The following is a 16,805-nucleotide window of genomic DNA, read 5'->3' as shown; positions in this document are numbered from 1 at the left end:
TGACATGGAAGAGTTAAAAAATTGTTAAACTTTTCATATATTTATTTAAAGGATATACACAAGTCTTCCAACGTGGCTCTTGGACATGCACGCTTGGCAAATAATTTACAGAAAAGTTGCAACCTACTCTATTGCTTAATACACAGTAATATGCTTTGTATCACATTATAGTGTAACCTAGCACTGTAATGTGTTATCAAATACAGCACATTACAGTGCATTAGACAGGCAAGGGAGCTGCGTGGAACCAAGCCCTACAGACTTGTCCAATACAATACCATGCAGGCTTGATAAGTCTTTGAAGTGATCAAATAGCCACATTTCGTCTTTGTTAATGAAACTTTTTCATTGTAATGCTTTTTCATATATTTTATAATATTAGTGCTATTATTATGCTACACTGAGGGGGAAAAGAACTCATTGACTTGGCTGAAATGACATCCATATTTTGCTAACCTTACAGGTACAAAGATTGGCTACAATGTCAGACTTCATGTTTCATCTAAGCCTAAAGTAGTTAACCTTTATATTTTGGGAAAGGGAAAAAAAACGTGCATTCCAATGTTACTTTTCAGGGGGCTTCCATTAAATCCTTTTAAAAAAATGGGAACTAGATAGTTGTAGATAGATATTGCTGAATTCTAACATTGTTCCTGCCACAGATCTCCTGGGTGGCGATGACCACAATATTACATTTGCCTGGCTAATCTAAGATTTTGTATCAACAAATGCAGAATAGTTGCTAGTTATCCTTAAGTTCAAGTGACACTCACAGATTTTAAAGATTTATTGCAGGATATTGTTTGCCCCGGAATGTCCTTTTTTTTCAATACTCACTCACTGTGCAATAGAATTTTTGTTATTACTCATATTACATTAGATGCAATTCTCACTATATGTTCTAATTTTCTTGGCTTTATAAGTTAACATTTAATATGAATGAACAAGAATTTGGTCTTATAACAATATTTAGTAAACAAGCCTTGGGGGTATATTTACTAAACTGCGGGTTTGAAAAAGTGGAGATTTTGCCTATAGCAACCAATCAGATTCTAGATAACATTTATTTAGCGCATTCTACAAAATGACAGCTAGAATCTGATTGGTTGCTATAGGCAACATCTCCACTTTTTCAAACCCGCAGTTTAGTAAATCTAGCCCTTGATTTGGTTTATAGTACACCTAAGTCAGCTCAGTATGTACCTTGAGTCACATGCTTATGTGCACTTGCTAGGCAATAAAATGTCCTGGGAAGATAAATATGCAAATGTTGGCATCTATGATGATGGCAAATTCAATTCATGTACTTTCCCTGAGGGCTAAGCTATTCATGCATCAGCCACAGTGGATATAGTTCCAGGACAATTAATTCAACTCCTAAAACAACTATATCGCAGTCACTGGGCATATAAATCCAGCTCAGCCAATACTGTGTCACTCCGTACTCATAGAGAGGAAAGTCGCAAAGCTGGCAGTGCTGACTAATTAGAAACAATTAATTTTATGGTGATGGTGTAACATATGTATTATATTCTATAAAAGCCTAATAGATGTCACAGTAAATCATGCAAGATTTCCTTTCCTATGTACTTTTCTCCATACAACCGGACTGTGTGACTCAACATAAATGTCCCTCTAGACTCTCCTTAGACATGATATTTTCAGCAAGAATAAATTTATACTATTTCTTAAATGAATATTTCAAACATATTATAAAAACCTTGCAGTTTACGTCCAAGCTGCAAGGATATCCTTCACTTGTTTTTCTATGGGTGGAGAACCTTCCCAGGTATGAATATGCTACCTTAACAAAAGTTATAAAGTAATAAAAGGCTTTAAAATCGTATGACTCTTTTTTTTCTTCTATAATAATGATTGCTTGTTGTGTTCACATCTGAATACTTTAATGCTAATAAAAAAAGCTAGATAATATTCATCTCTGTATATGTGGTGCGTACAATATTATACAAAGCTTTCAATACACATTGAGATATAGAGAAGACTCCTCATACCAAAGTCTATAAGTTGAAATATAAAATGTGAATGCAATATTTTGGAATACACATAGATACTCATGCAGATATAGATACACATAGGTACACATACATATCCATAACATTGAAGAATGAAACCATTACATTTCAATGAGTGGTGTGTATGGCATTTGGTATGTATGGAATGCTGAGTGGTAAAGTCACTTGCAGCACTTCACACAAACGTATATAAAAGTCTTCCAGTGTTGTCATTTATTGTCTGTGGTTTTAACAATTAAACCAAAATTCCCTTCTTTCGGTTGTGAAGGTGAATTTGGGACATCACTAGGTAACAATAGTGGAAAAATATATTACTGGATCATAAACCTGCGTTCCTTAATTCCCTAATGATTTATAATGGTGTTGGTCGTCCCTTATTTCCCTAATGATTTATAATGGTGTTGGTCGTCCCTTATTTCCCTAATGATTTATAATGGTGTTGGTCATTAAAGTGTTAATGATCCAGAAGGAGTCCTATTGAAATGCAGGTCATTACATGGTAGTGGGTAGTTTCCTGACATTTACTTCAGTTTACCTGCCAGTGCAGTTCTTTCTCTTTTTAAACAAATGCCCATATCCCTCTACTGACTGGTTTGGGGTCATTAGTGCCTTTGTGTCCCCATAATAGTTTTATTGTACCTATTATTTAACTGATTCTGCAAGACAGACCCGTTTTACAGTCATGGCCATAATTGTATGCCATCTAAAGTTCAAGAGGACACCCCATTTAAACTTTTATAGAATAAAGATCATTCTAAAAGCCGTATGACTGTTTTAAGCAGACAGAGAAATAATCACTCAATGCAATTAATAGCATGGGATTCTGACTTGCAATTCACTTAATTGTGGCCAGAGAGGTTTCCCTGCAGAACTGTGGTTAGAATCCTATTCAAATCCACACCAGCACACTTAATTATGCTGCTGTCAGGATTAAATCCAAGAGATGGAAACGGGAAGCTAGCAATGAACAAATTGTCTCGCTAAAAAGCCAATTTGAAAGATCTTGAATTATGTGCTCTGTAAGTAAAAAGATGATTCCAAAGAGCTTGATAATATTCCTTTGAAATGATAGTTTCCAAAACCTTCCCTAAACTCTACATTTATATATAAGATAATTAACTGTTATAAAGTTGGTTTCTTAAACACAGACCAAGTGACAGTTCTTCCAATATGATTTCTTTTAGAAGATATTTAATTCTATGCGCCAGAAAGCTTTCACTTTTCAGATCTACTGCAAAATCCATCTGCCGCTCTCCTATTGTGAACCTTTGTTATATTGAGATAAAAGTGGACCACATCTTGCAGTGTTTCAGTGTTCTGCTATTTTTGTCCTTACTAAATCTAAATGTAGCTTCAATATCTGTTTTCAGACTGTTGTAATGAACTATGAATTTATTTAATTCAAATCGATCTCACTGAGAATTAAACATAATTTATCTGTATTTCATATAAATAGCACCTTTGCATTTGTTCCTCTGTAGAGAAAAAAATATAATTTTTATTCATTTTTCAAGGTATTGTTTTTGGACTATGTATCTACATGCAAGAGGTTTTCTAGAGTGTGTTATGTTTATGTATAGTATTTCAAATAATTTATATAAACCATTCTGTCCACATTTGTTTTTCAGAGATCTTGCAATGTTTTTGGGTTAGCAGAAGCTGGACCCATCATAATACTGTTTACATGGGAACCATGGGTGATTTTCTAGTTTAAAAAAATAGATATATGCCAAATATATCTGATCTCCAGTGACAATCCCTATTTATCCCCAAGATTTTTTACCCTAATGTTTAAGACTGCCAATCTTAACGTTATTTTTACTGTATTAGTTTGCATTAATTGAAGATTATGTAAATTAGTGATGAGGCAAAGTGTTTTGACACCCAAGATTAAACTTTCCCATCCAATCTTTTTCACATTCTTTAGTTTTGTTATTCTGTTCCTACTGATATCATGGCATTGACTGTCATAGACTTCTCACAGCAAGGGTGGGTTCAAGGGATCATCATCTACATTTATTTATTGATATAGCGCCACTAATTCCGCAGCTTTGCACAGAGAAATTGTCACTCACATCGGTCCCTTCCACATTGGCGCTTACAGTCTAAATTTCTTAACACACACACACAGTAGGGTCAATTTGATAGAGACCAATTAACCTGCTGGTATGTTTTTAGAGTGTGGGAGGAAACCGGAGCACCAGGAGGAAACCCACGTAAACACAGGGAGAACAAACTCCACACAGATAATCCCAGCTAATTGTAGACCTTGATCGGGAATCGAACTCACGACCCCAGCACGCAATCAATATTTCTGAAATTCCTCAGTTTGGCCTACAATTAGCTGGGATTAGTTACTTAAGCTCAAGATTGAAAGCTGAATAAGACACAAATAAGATTTAATGACCAATCTATAGAGTGCTTTTCTATCCCACTCTTTTTCGTGTTTTATGTAAAATCAAACTAATCTCTGATTGGCTGTCTATGTGTTCAGTTTGTGAGTGATGGTGAGGGAAAAAAACTCAGCACTTTTTATTGCAGGAAACGGGGAAATGGATTAGAAAGCCAAAGTGGAAAATACTCTCTGTACCAGAAGCTTCAGCACCTATTACAAGTGTAGACCGTACCAGCAATACCAGATAAATCAGAATTTACTGGACTGGAGGAAGTTGCTGCTTCAGCTCTTACTTGTCCAGGCATTTTTCAAAATACATATTTAGTACTAGTTCCCATAGAGCCCTCTGAACTCCACCACATGTTTTCAGATAATCATTACAACTGGCATGACAGGAAAAGAACCTTAGTAATTTGTTTCTGTATATATGAATATATACCACCAGACAGCAAATACTCTATCCTTCATGAAGAGAAATAGATAAAGCAATGCGGATATTCCTTCTCATGGACAGGGATACACTCCTTACAATCGTTACTGTCCCACGCGCTGTTATATAGTGACTATCCGGGTCTCTCCTGGTTGCTTGCGGCAGTCTTGAGCACCACTTCTTCATTTGTAGGCAAACACCTATTGTTTGTTCTGCTGCATGTGCACAGCAATCTTTGATTCAGTCAGGTGATCCTTCTAGCCCAACCAGATTTCAGCAGCTGTGATCACATGATCTGTGCAACTTATAGGTAGCACCAACACCCTATTTAAACCTGCTTTTGAGATCTACTCATTGCCATAACAACACACTTTCTCTCCTGAGTATAGTTCTTGACTCCAGGCTACAGTTGTTTCCAGCACTGTTCCTGATTACTCAAGTAATCATCTCTCTGCATTTCCAAAGTGCATATCTTTCTGCAAGTACACTGCATTTCCAAACTCAAGAAAACAGATGACTGTGACAATTACCTGGAGTTCATTCATTCAAAGCCTTTCCTGGCTCATTAACAAGAACAGAAGAACAACAGTTTATAGACAGTCAACTGAAAGAGGCTCAAGGATGTAGGTAAGCAGGAGTTAGAGCATGGCTAACTCATGGGAGACAAACCTTAGGAGAGGGTAAAACCTGTGTGCAAATGATTATGCACTCATATCTAATAGCTAAGTCATGTTGTGGGTCTAAAGAGCCATATTTACATCTGCAAAGAGCTCTGTGTGTGATGTGTATCCCACAAACAAGGTTTCCATTGAAACAATTATCTATTGTTGGCTATTACTGTATTATAAAGCACCTATCATTTCTTAATGTACTATCTGCTAAATCTGACTTTGAAAAGCCTGACCGTCATTTTAGGAAATTATTGTGTCGACTATGAATGAACCACCTGAAAATGACCTCTGTAATAGACGGCTTAATATCCTAAAACTCTAAATGTGCATACTTTATTGAGTGTTCTCTTACATTCTTTGTTCTTATTTTTGTAAGGATGTTATTAACTAAAATATCTCACTGACCCTAAATAATTACATTTAGGATAGTCTAATATTTGTATTACATTTTCTAGCATAAGTCTATAATTTCATTAAACAATTATGGGCATTGAGAGCTTTTTAGTCTGGATGGTGTTCAATAACACTGTAATGTGGGTTTGTATTTCTTGATTTACCTAACGTTGCTTTCTGTAATGGTAAATTGCTGTTGAAAGCCAAATGTTTTATTGGTTGTGATATTAAGCACATGATTTATGCTAGTGAGCCAAAGTTAAATAGCTGTACTAAGTAATTGCACTAAATTGAAAAGATTGTCCATGTCCCAGGTAGCCTGCCATTTATCAAAATGCCCCAGGGATGGGCTTATCCAAAAAAGAAGTTGTATTGGTCTGAAAAGTGATTATCTTAGCTCAGTGTGTACTGCAAACAAATGTGTTCTCTTTTCAGTGTCATCACATTTGGAGGAGCTTGTTTTAGCTATTAATGCAAAGTTTAATATGATATAAAGCTAGGACAGACAATCTTGTCCATAATAGCTAGACATTTAGTGGCAGGGCTGGCAGGGAGCAATAGGGCATTTTTCCACAGTCTTTGTTTGATATTGCTATAATGGCCTTAGGTGCTGCAAATACTGTGCAGTGTCTACATATTATGAGGCTGTGTGGCTGATTACTGGGTGTCATTGGTCCATCTTAACAACTTCGCAGTTGAATTGTCTACAGGGCTTCAGGAGAGGAAACAGGCACATCCAGGACATGGCCACTAGCTCATCATGGATTGTTATCAATATAGTCTTGTAATATCATGCTATTGGAAGCAAAATGGTGGTTGAGTCACAACCTAATGTTGCCAACCCTCTTTTGCTTTATGTGATGTTCAAACTATGCACTGCCATGACCTTAAACGGCAACTGTTTACTATAACAATACACAGTCACAAACATATAAATACAATTACCAGGAACAGTTGGCGTTTGACAAGTGCATCTGTAACTATATGTCACACTGAGTGCATTCTAATTTCAGTGGGTCTTAGGTAATATTTTTAAGTGGCCACCAATGTAGACGTCATGATCTGTTTACTGGATAATAGCTAGAAAGGGTCCAGAAGAGCATGGAGCGGCTGTTGTCACTGCAGCAATTTCAACCCTGGTAAAAATGAACATGGTTGAGTATGACAGCGACCTGTGCAGATGCTTGATGACATCATCATCCATATGAAATACCACTGATTTATCAGTATGCACAATTTAAAACAATGTAAATTTAACGCTCCCTCTGTTTATTCACATCTCCTGGTGGCTGAATGTCAGGCGCCGTCCCGCAATCTCTCCGGGACGGCCGCCTGTGCTTCTCCCAGCGCATCTGGTTGCTAGGCAACCAGACGCGTCACATCCGCTTCCGGCCACCCCGGGATTGCTAGCGCACGGGACGCGATGCGCCGATGATCCAGCGCTATTGTGACATGTTATTTAAACGCTTCCTGGCCCTACTACCAGTGCCAGAGTATCAGGTCTTCCTGCCTCCAGCGTTATAGTGTATATTGCCAGTTTTCTGCATTGTTCCTGACCATCCTTGTTCTTCCTGTGACCTTTTGACCCGGACCGTTTGACCACCTCTATTTGGATTCTCCCTTTGTACTGCGCTACCTGAACTTTATCGACCCGGCTTGCCTCACCATTCTTCTGGATATCCTTGTGTACCTCTGCTACCAGAACGTTACCAACCCGGCTTGTCTGACACCTCTTTGTATCTCGCTGTTGACTCGTGGAAGGACCGCGACCTGCGTGTCCCTGCAGCGGAGTCCATACTTCCTTGCGGGGGTTCCTGGTGAATACCAGGGGCACATTAGATTCCGCACCTTCCTCTGAGTTGCGCAACAATAGCAGGTACGCAATATAGTCGTGACACTGAATGTGTGACCCTGGCACTAAGACCTAAAAGAGACAGACTTAGCAATATAAGTCTGGTACAAGCTGATCTGAACCTGGATGGTGAATAGTGACAGCCATGAACCCGGGATGGATGGGAGGAGGTCCTGGGATTCCCTTGCTATTTGGGGAGCAGGTCCATGGCCTGATACCATGAGGTCCTAAGGATATCATGACAGGGAGAATATGAGTGAAATGGGACAGATTTGAGGAAGAAATTACCTCAGAATGTGACTTTGTGACAGAGGGGAGAACTCAGTCAGGGGAAAGCCCTTCATAACCTCAGAATATATCAATATGACTGAGAGATGTGTGAGTGAACCCAGAGACAACCTGCTGGGAACACCACAGCAGTGTTGTGTACATTGAAGGGGCTGAGAGAACACTAGCAAATAAGTGTCAGAACATGTGAACTGTCGCCCACACAGAGCAGGGGTGAGCAGGGCTGAGAGAGCACCAGAGACAGTACCAGAGCCCAGTGAGTGATGTTACCCACACAGAGGAGGGGTTAGTGAAACACTGCTGGGAGAAAATGGATGTGTGCCGAGTCACCACTTTAAATGTCCTATTATCATAACCATGTTACCCCTGTCTCTGTCCATGACAGTAAGGAGAAGTATATTCTGTAAGTGAAAACTGCCAAACACCTAAGAACTGAGCAGGAGGAGGCAGGAGATTTATAGTTACTTTATTATCTGCAATCCAAGTATGGTGTTGTAGGAGGAGTTAAATAAGCAGTTTATATTTTGCAATAGAGAGGTGATCTGGCACCCAACCGACTGCAAGAGCTATTGCACTGCACCACCACGTCACATCACTTATGTCCCCACTTAACAGACATTGTTGTAAGATCCGCATGTGCCGGGACCCTCTGGTCACTTATGCCCACACCCAAGAGCTAGGCAGAGCAGAAGAAAATGCAAGTGAGGAAGTGCATTACCCACCTATGCACCCCAGAACCACACACACAGTGGCAGGGGGTTACATAAATAATACAATTATTTAAATAATATACATAACCAATCCCTGTGTGGCAAGTCTTAGCATTGGGCATAATGTTAGGAATATTATTGTTATGCAAATAAAATGATGTTGGATTAACAACGCCCCTGGTTTCCTTAGATGAGAACCACTGTTTTAGACATGCTAAAATACAGCCCCAATAGGGCATGAGCACTGTGACTAAACATGTTTAAAATACAAGTGTAATATATTTTAGATAATTACTTTCAATAAATATCAACTTACACAGCTAGCATTGGAATAAACAATACTGAATGGTACTATGCAGTTAGCATACAAACAGCAGTGGCTTTGGTTTGTGATCAGAGATTAGTGTGATGAGCAGCCAGTAAGCAGTCAGTTTTGTGGCAGCGGCAGCTTTGAAACTGCACAGGCAAGAACTGAAAACAGCAAGTGCTTCTAAACATGGTGAGCTGAAATGTAGACAGTTTTGTGGTCAGGACACAAATGGTGGTCTGATTGATGGAAGACCAGCCAAAATACCTCCCAACATTTGGGTCTTTGGAATCTTTTGTGCAAAGGGTTGGTAAGCAAGACATACTTCCCAACAGTCTCAGCAATCGGGACAAAAGTTCTGACTGTCAAAACAGCGGGAAAGTCCGCTAGAATAGGAACAGTTGGGAAGTATGGCCATAAACATGGATATTCCTGGAACAATGGAATCAGCAAGGTCAGCCAGCAGTAAATGCAGTACAATCAGAAAAGAAACCATGGATAGCATGGAAAAGAATCACAATACTCTGGCAGTGTGTGGGAGGCTGCACTGGGTTTAAATAAACTTCTGCATGAGCAGGATGGGAAAGATTATCCCATTCCTAACAGACGCTCTTTATATTAGAGAAGCCTAGAGATATAACAAGTTACATAGTGGTGGACGGAATGGAGAATAAATGAATGTGAACAACAAAAAGTTATTCTCCTATAATATGTAATATGCTTTATGCCATGAAATCTACCTAACTGGTGTCATTTATCTGCATTTATCTGCACTGTATCAAATTAGAAAAAAAATGCATAAATAAGATAAATACATAAAACTAGATTTATTGCTTTTTTAAGATCCATGCCTGTTTTGCACAGAAGAGAGCTTTGGCCAGTGTCACGTGAAGTTGCAGTGCATGATTGGAAATGGGGAACCTGGAGGGCATTAGTAATGCAGTTAAGATGTCTGCCTACAGCTAGCTGTTGAACTGTGTAAATTGCCATGTCATGTACACAGGGTAGCTACAAATCAAAATATTTAACTTTGCTAGAGGGACTTGAAATGAAATGGTGGATATACCACCATTGTCGTGGGTGCAATGTCTATGGGGCCCGGAGGTTAGGGGGGGGGGGGGGGGCAGATGGTAACACTCCATCTGCTGCCTAGGCCTCCACTCTGCTCTTCTGAGCATGCACTGGGTCTGGCGCCTGTACAGTGTAGCCTCATTTGGGCATCTATTTCTAGAATTGAAAGTCAAAACAGGGCTTCACTGCACATTCTTCGGCCCCGACCATGCCCAGAAGAGCAGAGCAGGGGCATCTGGATTATGGAATGACATTGCGTTTCTTCCCCTAAAATTTTGCTATGGGGCCATTGAAATGTATGTGTATTTAGTTATTGATCCTAAATGTGGCATTTTTCATGCTTGGTACAACCCTTTTAGGTGTAAAGCCAACAAACAGGACTGTATCATTTACTATAGTTCTGGTTTAATCATTACTAGTTTCATGTAATCAACTGATTTTCTATGTAATAGTTTTGCTATGTCTAATTATGTACAATACAAGGTAGTATGCTATACAGTACATCAAATTTGTTGCCGTTTACAAATATTCAATTGGGCCTAATTAATCACATAGATCAATAACCCAGAGCAGCCAATCAGACATTTGCCTCCATTTTCTAGTAACATTTTAGTTTGAAAGTGTTTGGTTCATCATCATCATCATCACCATTTATTTATATAGCGCCACCGATTCCGTAGCGCTGTACAGAGAACTCATTCACATCAGTTGATTTGGGTTAATGCATAGTGTACACAATGCACCATGTTATTAAATGAGCTCTTTAGTCTCCATTTCAATCTTTCAATGTATCACTATTTAACATCCATCATTCATGTACAAATAATTGCAAAGGCTTTTATAATCATTACCAAATGTTTACTAGTCCTGACTGCTACAGGCAAATCATTTTGTTATTCTGAAGGCACTATTAATCAAGGAGACATGAGAAAGTGGAATGCTCATAATTAGTGCTGATGTAGGAAAGTGTATCATATTTATGTTCCATGTGTAAGTAAAATTATGTTGGGGAGCACTACTGATCAAAATCCTGGACACAGTTTTACTTAATGAGTGGTCTACAAGTCATTCTATGGGCAACCAATGATCATAGCCAGTGACCATCAGTTGAGACATCACAGAAGGACCCTGTGCATTGAACAAAAACTGTGGATGATAGCTGTTTTATAACAATTCAAAGATGCTTATGTGGTTGCGGTTTGTAGTAGAGCTAATAGAAACAATTTGGATGTATCATCTTCATTTAAATATAGTGATACGCTTGATATCACCTTCCCTCTTCATTAGTCTGTCGTTGGTGAACATTGCTGCTTCCACTATCTAACCTTCGGTGGTGAAATGAGGTATTAATATGACCCTAACCAGCCTGCCTCTCGTTTCTCACAAAATGTGGATTATAGCATGTACTTTTTATAGCCCTTGCTTTTGTTCCCCAGGCCAAGAGAGTATAAATGCAGTGTCTAATTACATGTGGATAAGAGGACATTGGAGCTCATTGTAAACATGTATATTGTGTATTGTATATTGATGATGTGGCAGTGAGGTTGTAATTCATTGTCTTTAAAGTGAAGCCAGGGGGGTTATGGGTAGGGATCAGGTTGCAAGATACAGGTGAGGGGGGAGGCTAATTAGTGTCCATTTTTCTCACAACACTACTCCAGACATTTGGTCTACAATCTGGGAGGGGATTTTCTGTGAAAATTAGACCCTATATATAAGCAGCCACTCCGGGGGGGCAGGAGAGATTCATTCTGGGTGGCTGGTTTTAGAGATGCTGGTCTCTACCAGTGAAATACATCGGCAGATCCACGAGTTGTCAAGTCTGGACAGCCAGGTGTCTGTATTTCCTTAAGCTAGTGGGGTAAAGGACAGATGATGTGGTAAACCTGCCTGGCATTTATTTACTGTGTGTACAGAATAATCTAGTGATTGTTTTTTATTACAATAAATGTATTGCTTTACTTTCTAACTGCATTTGCCTGAGTGACTATACGAATCCACGAAGGTACTGGGTAGACTTCTCTGCATAGGAAGGCACCCGTGGATGGCCAGACAGAGTGAAGTGAGTAGAATTGGGCCACAAAACCCGGGATCTTCATACGTTCAGTCTGTAACTTACTGCTTGCTCTGTTCCCCTCCTCATATCATGACACTGCACATCACATGCAGTCCTGTCCTCACTAAAATAATCACGAGTGGACAGGTCACTGCATTCCACAAGATCAACACACTCATCTTCTGGTGTTGTGTTGACTACAGACTGTTCTATCCCCGCACACGAACACATCTCAGCATGTAGGAAATGAAGATTGAAAATTAATAAAGTGCTTAGACCCTAACCAAAGTTATCTCAAAAATTGCCAAAACTACCAACAATTTATGAAAGTATATGCAAATTCAGCATGCATACATTCTCTTTATAAAGCTGTTAATATTTACAACATGGTACAAAATGTAACAAAAATGTTTAACATTGACTTTTTTTTCTTGTATTTTTTTTTCTTATTTCTAAAGGGAAATTTGAAAGCTCTTAATTTAACAGCAGTAGAGGCCTTGAAATGGAGATGTACAAACTGCCTTACGTTAGATCATAGGAACATTTCACTTGGTGACTATATCTGTGTTTTCAATATGAAAAGTCTTCTGGGCAATAAATCTGTCTGGTGTGTGTTTTATGCACAAATAAATCTATTAGGGGCTTGTATGGGGACACTCTAAAAGGTTTTATGAAACCTCATTAACCCTGTCATCATATTTTTAAGATAAATATTAATCTCGGAACTGTCTCAAAGCTAGTAAAAGCTACAAAATTATATCCAGCATTTGAACATTGTCAAACAACACAGGAATCTTTGGTGGTACCAATGCGACAAAAGGATTTTCATTGAATACATGAACATTTCATTCTGAACATTCAAACCAAATGCATGAGAAAGACTATCTGAAGACATGTGCACATCACCTCTACAAGTAAAAGAAAATTGAGGGGATTTGGGGTAGAATATATTATTTTGAGATTCAAGGGGTGGAGAGAACACATTTAAGTGTGGTTCGTGGATCAATGAGAGGCCACATGTGCTCTTTTCCCCCGAAATGAGACTTTCTATGGACACTCAGGTGGTGTGATAATCGGGGGTCAGTCTACTTATCAAGGGGGCACTTTATGCAGCAACAGGAAAGTTTATTTATAAGCATACAAATACCCATGTCATAAACTGAGTTAAAGAGTCACACATGTAATAAAGACACTCCCTATGTCCACCCACTCTCATGATCAATTTAACACACAAATGAGACTCGAACAAGCTGTATTTTGGGAGAAAATATTAATGTTTAAATTTATTAAGTGGGTGTTCCTAAAGAGACAATAGGCTGGACCTTGATTTTTTTACACTACCCACCATGAGATTTTAATTGTAGTTTTATAGGAGCAGTTCACTAAAGTGGAATGTGGGCATACACCTATGCTACCGCTAAATGGACAAAAAAATCAATAAATTACAACAGTGGGTTACGCTGTTAATTAACAGAGCCGACTGTAAAAATATAAGATGGTCATAGATAGAAAAAGCACCGTGTCATATTGTTATACTGTGAGTGAATAATTAACATATTGAAAGTGAATATGAGCTGTTAATTAAAGCTGAATATTGTTTGATATATAACCACAAGTGCTATCCCAACTCTTCAAAACAAGTCATAGTTACATGCAGATAATTTAATGCAGGAAGATTGCTTGATGATGCATTGGGTTACTTATTAAAGACAACTGCTTGGTAAGCAATTGCTTGAGTGGAATTTAGACAAATTGCTCACAGCTCAATAACCACTAGGGGTTAAGTTAGGGGTTAAGGGTAAGAGCTAGATTAGTTTAAGTGGTTAGGGATAAGTTACTGATAGGCTACTTAGGGTTAAATTTAGGTTATGGAAAGGGGTTAGTGCTAAGCTAGGAGGAAGGACACTTTAGTAAGAGTAACGATAAGCACAGAGTTCAGGCAAGGCTAGAGCTAGACATCAGCATGTGCATGTGGAAATAGATATTGGGAGCCCAGGACACTGAACAGCATGGGGAGACAGAGCAGTGTTTGCTCAACAAATGCCCATAAAATAAGTATATTGAAAATTACTTCCACAATCGTTTCTTTTTCTTTTAACACTAGACAATATCAGTGTTAGATTTCAATATAGTAATATTACCCAGTAATATTAACTAAAACAATTGTACCAATATCTAAAAACACGCAAAGGCTTCAGTTCAGTAATACACTGTACATGTATTACATACATCCTGTACTAATGTCTACATCATTTCAGTAATACGATGCTTCGAAAAAGATAATACAGTATTGAACTTACAGGTGTCAGGTTTCAGGTGACTGTTGGTAATTCCAAAGTACTGTGGGTTTTCGATGACAGGGATCTTTGTCATGCCGATGATCACTGCATCAGGACCGCCTTCTGATGAAGATGGGGTGTTACTGCCATTAGAAATATGGTGTAGCGGGCTGGCTGAATCATCATCATTACTAATCACAGATGAAGGACCTAGAAAAGGAAAATAAGCTCTGTTACTTCACTGTTATCCTACCATTAAAAAGTGGTAATATATGAAAATGTATTACACATAGAATAACACATGCTGTGATTAGTCATTTAAAATGTAGCTTAACTAATTCTAGCTTAACATATGTGTATGATAAAAGAATCCATCAATGGGGGAGTTTTTCCTATTGTTTAGCCTAGTTTAATTGTACTGTTCTTTTAAATACTATAAACCACTTAGAAGGTCTATATGTGCTGCAGAATTACACATAAATCAACGATACACAATAAATTGAACTGCCTCACATTTGATAATATTTCATATACAGTATATACATATAGCATTTTCTCATGCATTAGGAAATCTACGTTAGGGCTTTTCCTTTTTCCTTATTGTGACTCTTTAAAGTAACAATCCCACATAGTGTATATTTAATTATTTTAAAACCACTGTATATGGTTACCAGTATGATTTCTTAAGTACACAGTACATCAGCTTATATATTTGTGATCAACTTCATGGATTCGGTAATTTATATAATGGAATTTTAATATTGGCAGATTTAATTATAATGCTGATTTAATTATAATGCTGGATCCTGACATAACCCTTCTACTCTTATGTGTATGGATTCAGTTGCTGGAACAGGCTACATGAAGCACTGTATGTAAATCAGCATGTCTATAGATACATATCTACAAGTACACGTAAGACTAAATCTACAGGAACAAGAATTGTTTACACTAATATTATTCTCTGTAGAACTGCAAATGCTTGAGGATTAAGGTGTTAAAAAAAATCCCGCTTTGAAAATATGCCTGGTTTCTCCTTGAGAGGGCTGACTGGGTATTATTAAATAGTTGATGTCATAGGTAGCAGGATTCTACTTTGAGAACAAGGAGACACTGAGCATTAATGCAGGATTATAGTACCACTTACTTCACCTATGGACACATGCTTAAAATTCTCATGTTGGATAGTAGGAAACAACAATGGAGGAGTTTAAAAAAAAGAGTAAAATGTACCCATTGCAATGGAGAGAAGACTAAATGGCTTGTGCATGGGTGCTACATCTAGCCCCTAAACTTGAGGTTCCAGGTCTTGAGCTCCGGGCCACCAACAGAAATTTTTAGACCCAGCACAGCAACTTCTTGGGGCCCCATTCATAGTCATCTTTGATAAAGATGCGCTGTCAAAAGGTGTGTAGCCACACATTGGGGCTGTGGCTGGGCTTGTTTGGGGGGTGCCTAGTGTGTGAAAAACGCTAGACCATTCCCTACATAGAAACTGTCTGAAGCACCCTGCCGATGATATTATCTGGTGAGTCTGCACCTCCTACTCTACTAACCCTTTTTGGGCAGCCCTGGACTGGTTGTTGTCCACAACTGGCCTCATTATAACTAAATACAGCCTAAGTATAATAAACCATCGTAATACACTGTTAAAGCTATCTATGTTTATACTGTCACATTATACTACCATATGGTATATACTTCCAACCTAACCCCCTTCTCAATGTGATAATAGCCTGGTTCTATTTTTTGTCACTCCCTTTCCACCTTAAATGACTTGGCTGAATTAATAACCAATAGTAAATGCATTTGTAAAACCAATGAATGTAGTTATTGCATTTAAAAAAAAAAGTCTGCACAGTAGAAGCAGTCTATTATCAGACAGTGGAGGTCATTTACAAATGTGGATAAGTTCTGGGGTTGAGTTGGAGAGCAGTCTGCACAATACCGCCACTCCACTCCCCCCTCCCTATCCCACTGCAGTCTGGAAAAATTACTGAGGTCAGTAAAATTAAAGATTACCACAAATAAAGAAGGCTCCCATGCAGTCCCCCAGCCATGCTTGGGCCTCAGTACTTAATAAGAACCCCACCCCCCCTCTCGGCAACCCCCGCTTGAGCTCACCCAAATTCTAGCTTCATCAGTTAAATTTTTTCTGAGGATCTAGGCAGTGATTGTAAGGTTGATTATGGAAGCCACTAGATTACCATTGCTATACTGGACTCAATGTAAATATTTTTTTTTTATTAACTTAAATGTACTTTCTTTACAGTTGTGTTATAAATCTGTAAAATCCCAAATAATAATTGAAGAAGGCAGA

At 38.4% G+C, this 16,805-nt stretch overlaps 1 protein-coding gene across 3 annotated transcripts in view; it reads right to left on the bottom strand.

Moving 5' to 3' along the window:
- NTRK2 (neurotrophic receptor tyrosine kinase 2) overlaps positions 1–16,805 on the bottom strand; it is a 236,592-nt gene that overhangs the window by 60,109 nt on the left and 159,678 nt on the right. For all 3 annotated transcript variants that reach the window (XM_075211060.1, XM_075211062.1, XM_075211061.1), the window contains one exon: positions 14,507–14,695. In XM_075211060.1, the coding sequence (XP_075067161.1) occupies positions 14,507–14,695 (189 nt within the window). The remainder of the gene's footprint in view (positions 1–14,506; positions 14,696–16,805) is intronic.

The sequence above is a fragment of the Mixophyes fleayi genome, chromosome 1, assembly GCF_038048845.1.
Source record: "Mixophyes fleayi isolate aMixFle1 chromosome 1, aMixFle1.hap1, whole genome shotgun sequence".
Classification (NCBI taxonomy): domain Eukaryota; kingdom Metazoa; phylum Chordata; class Amphibia; order Anura; family Limnodynastidae; genus Mixophyes; species Mixophyes fleayi.
Note: the sequence above shows the minus strand (reverse complement) of the source record. Positions and strands in the feature narration are given on the sequence as shown.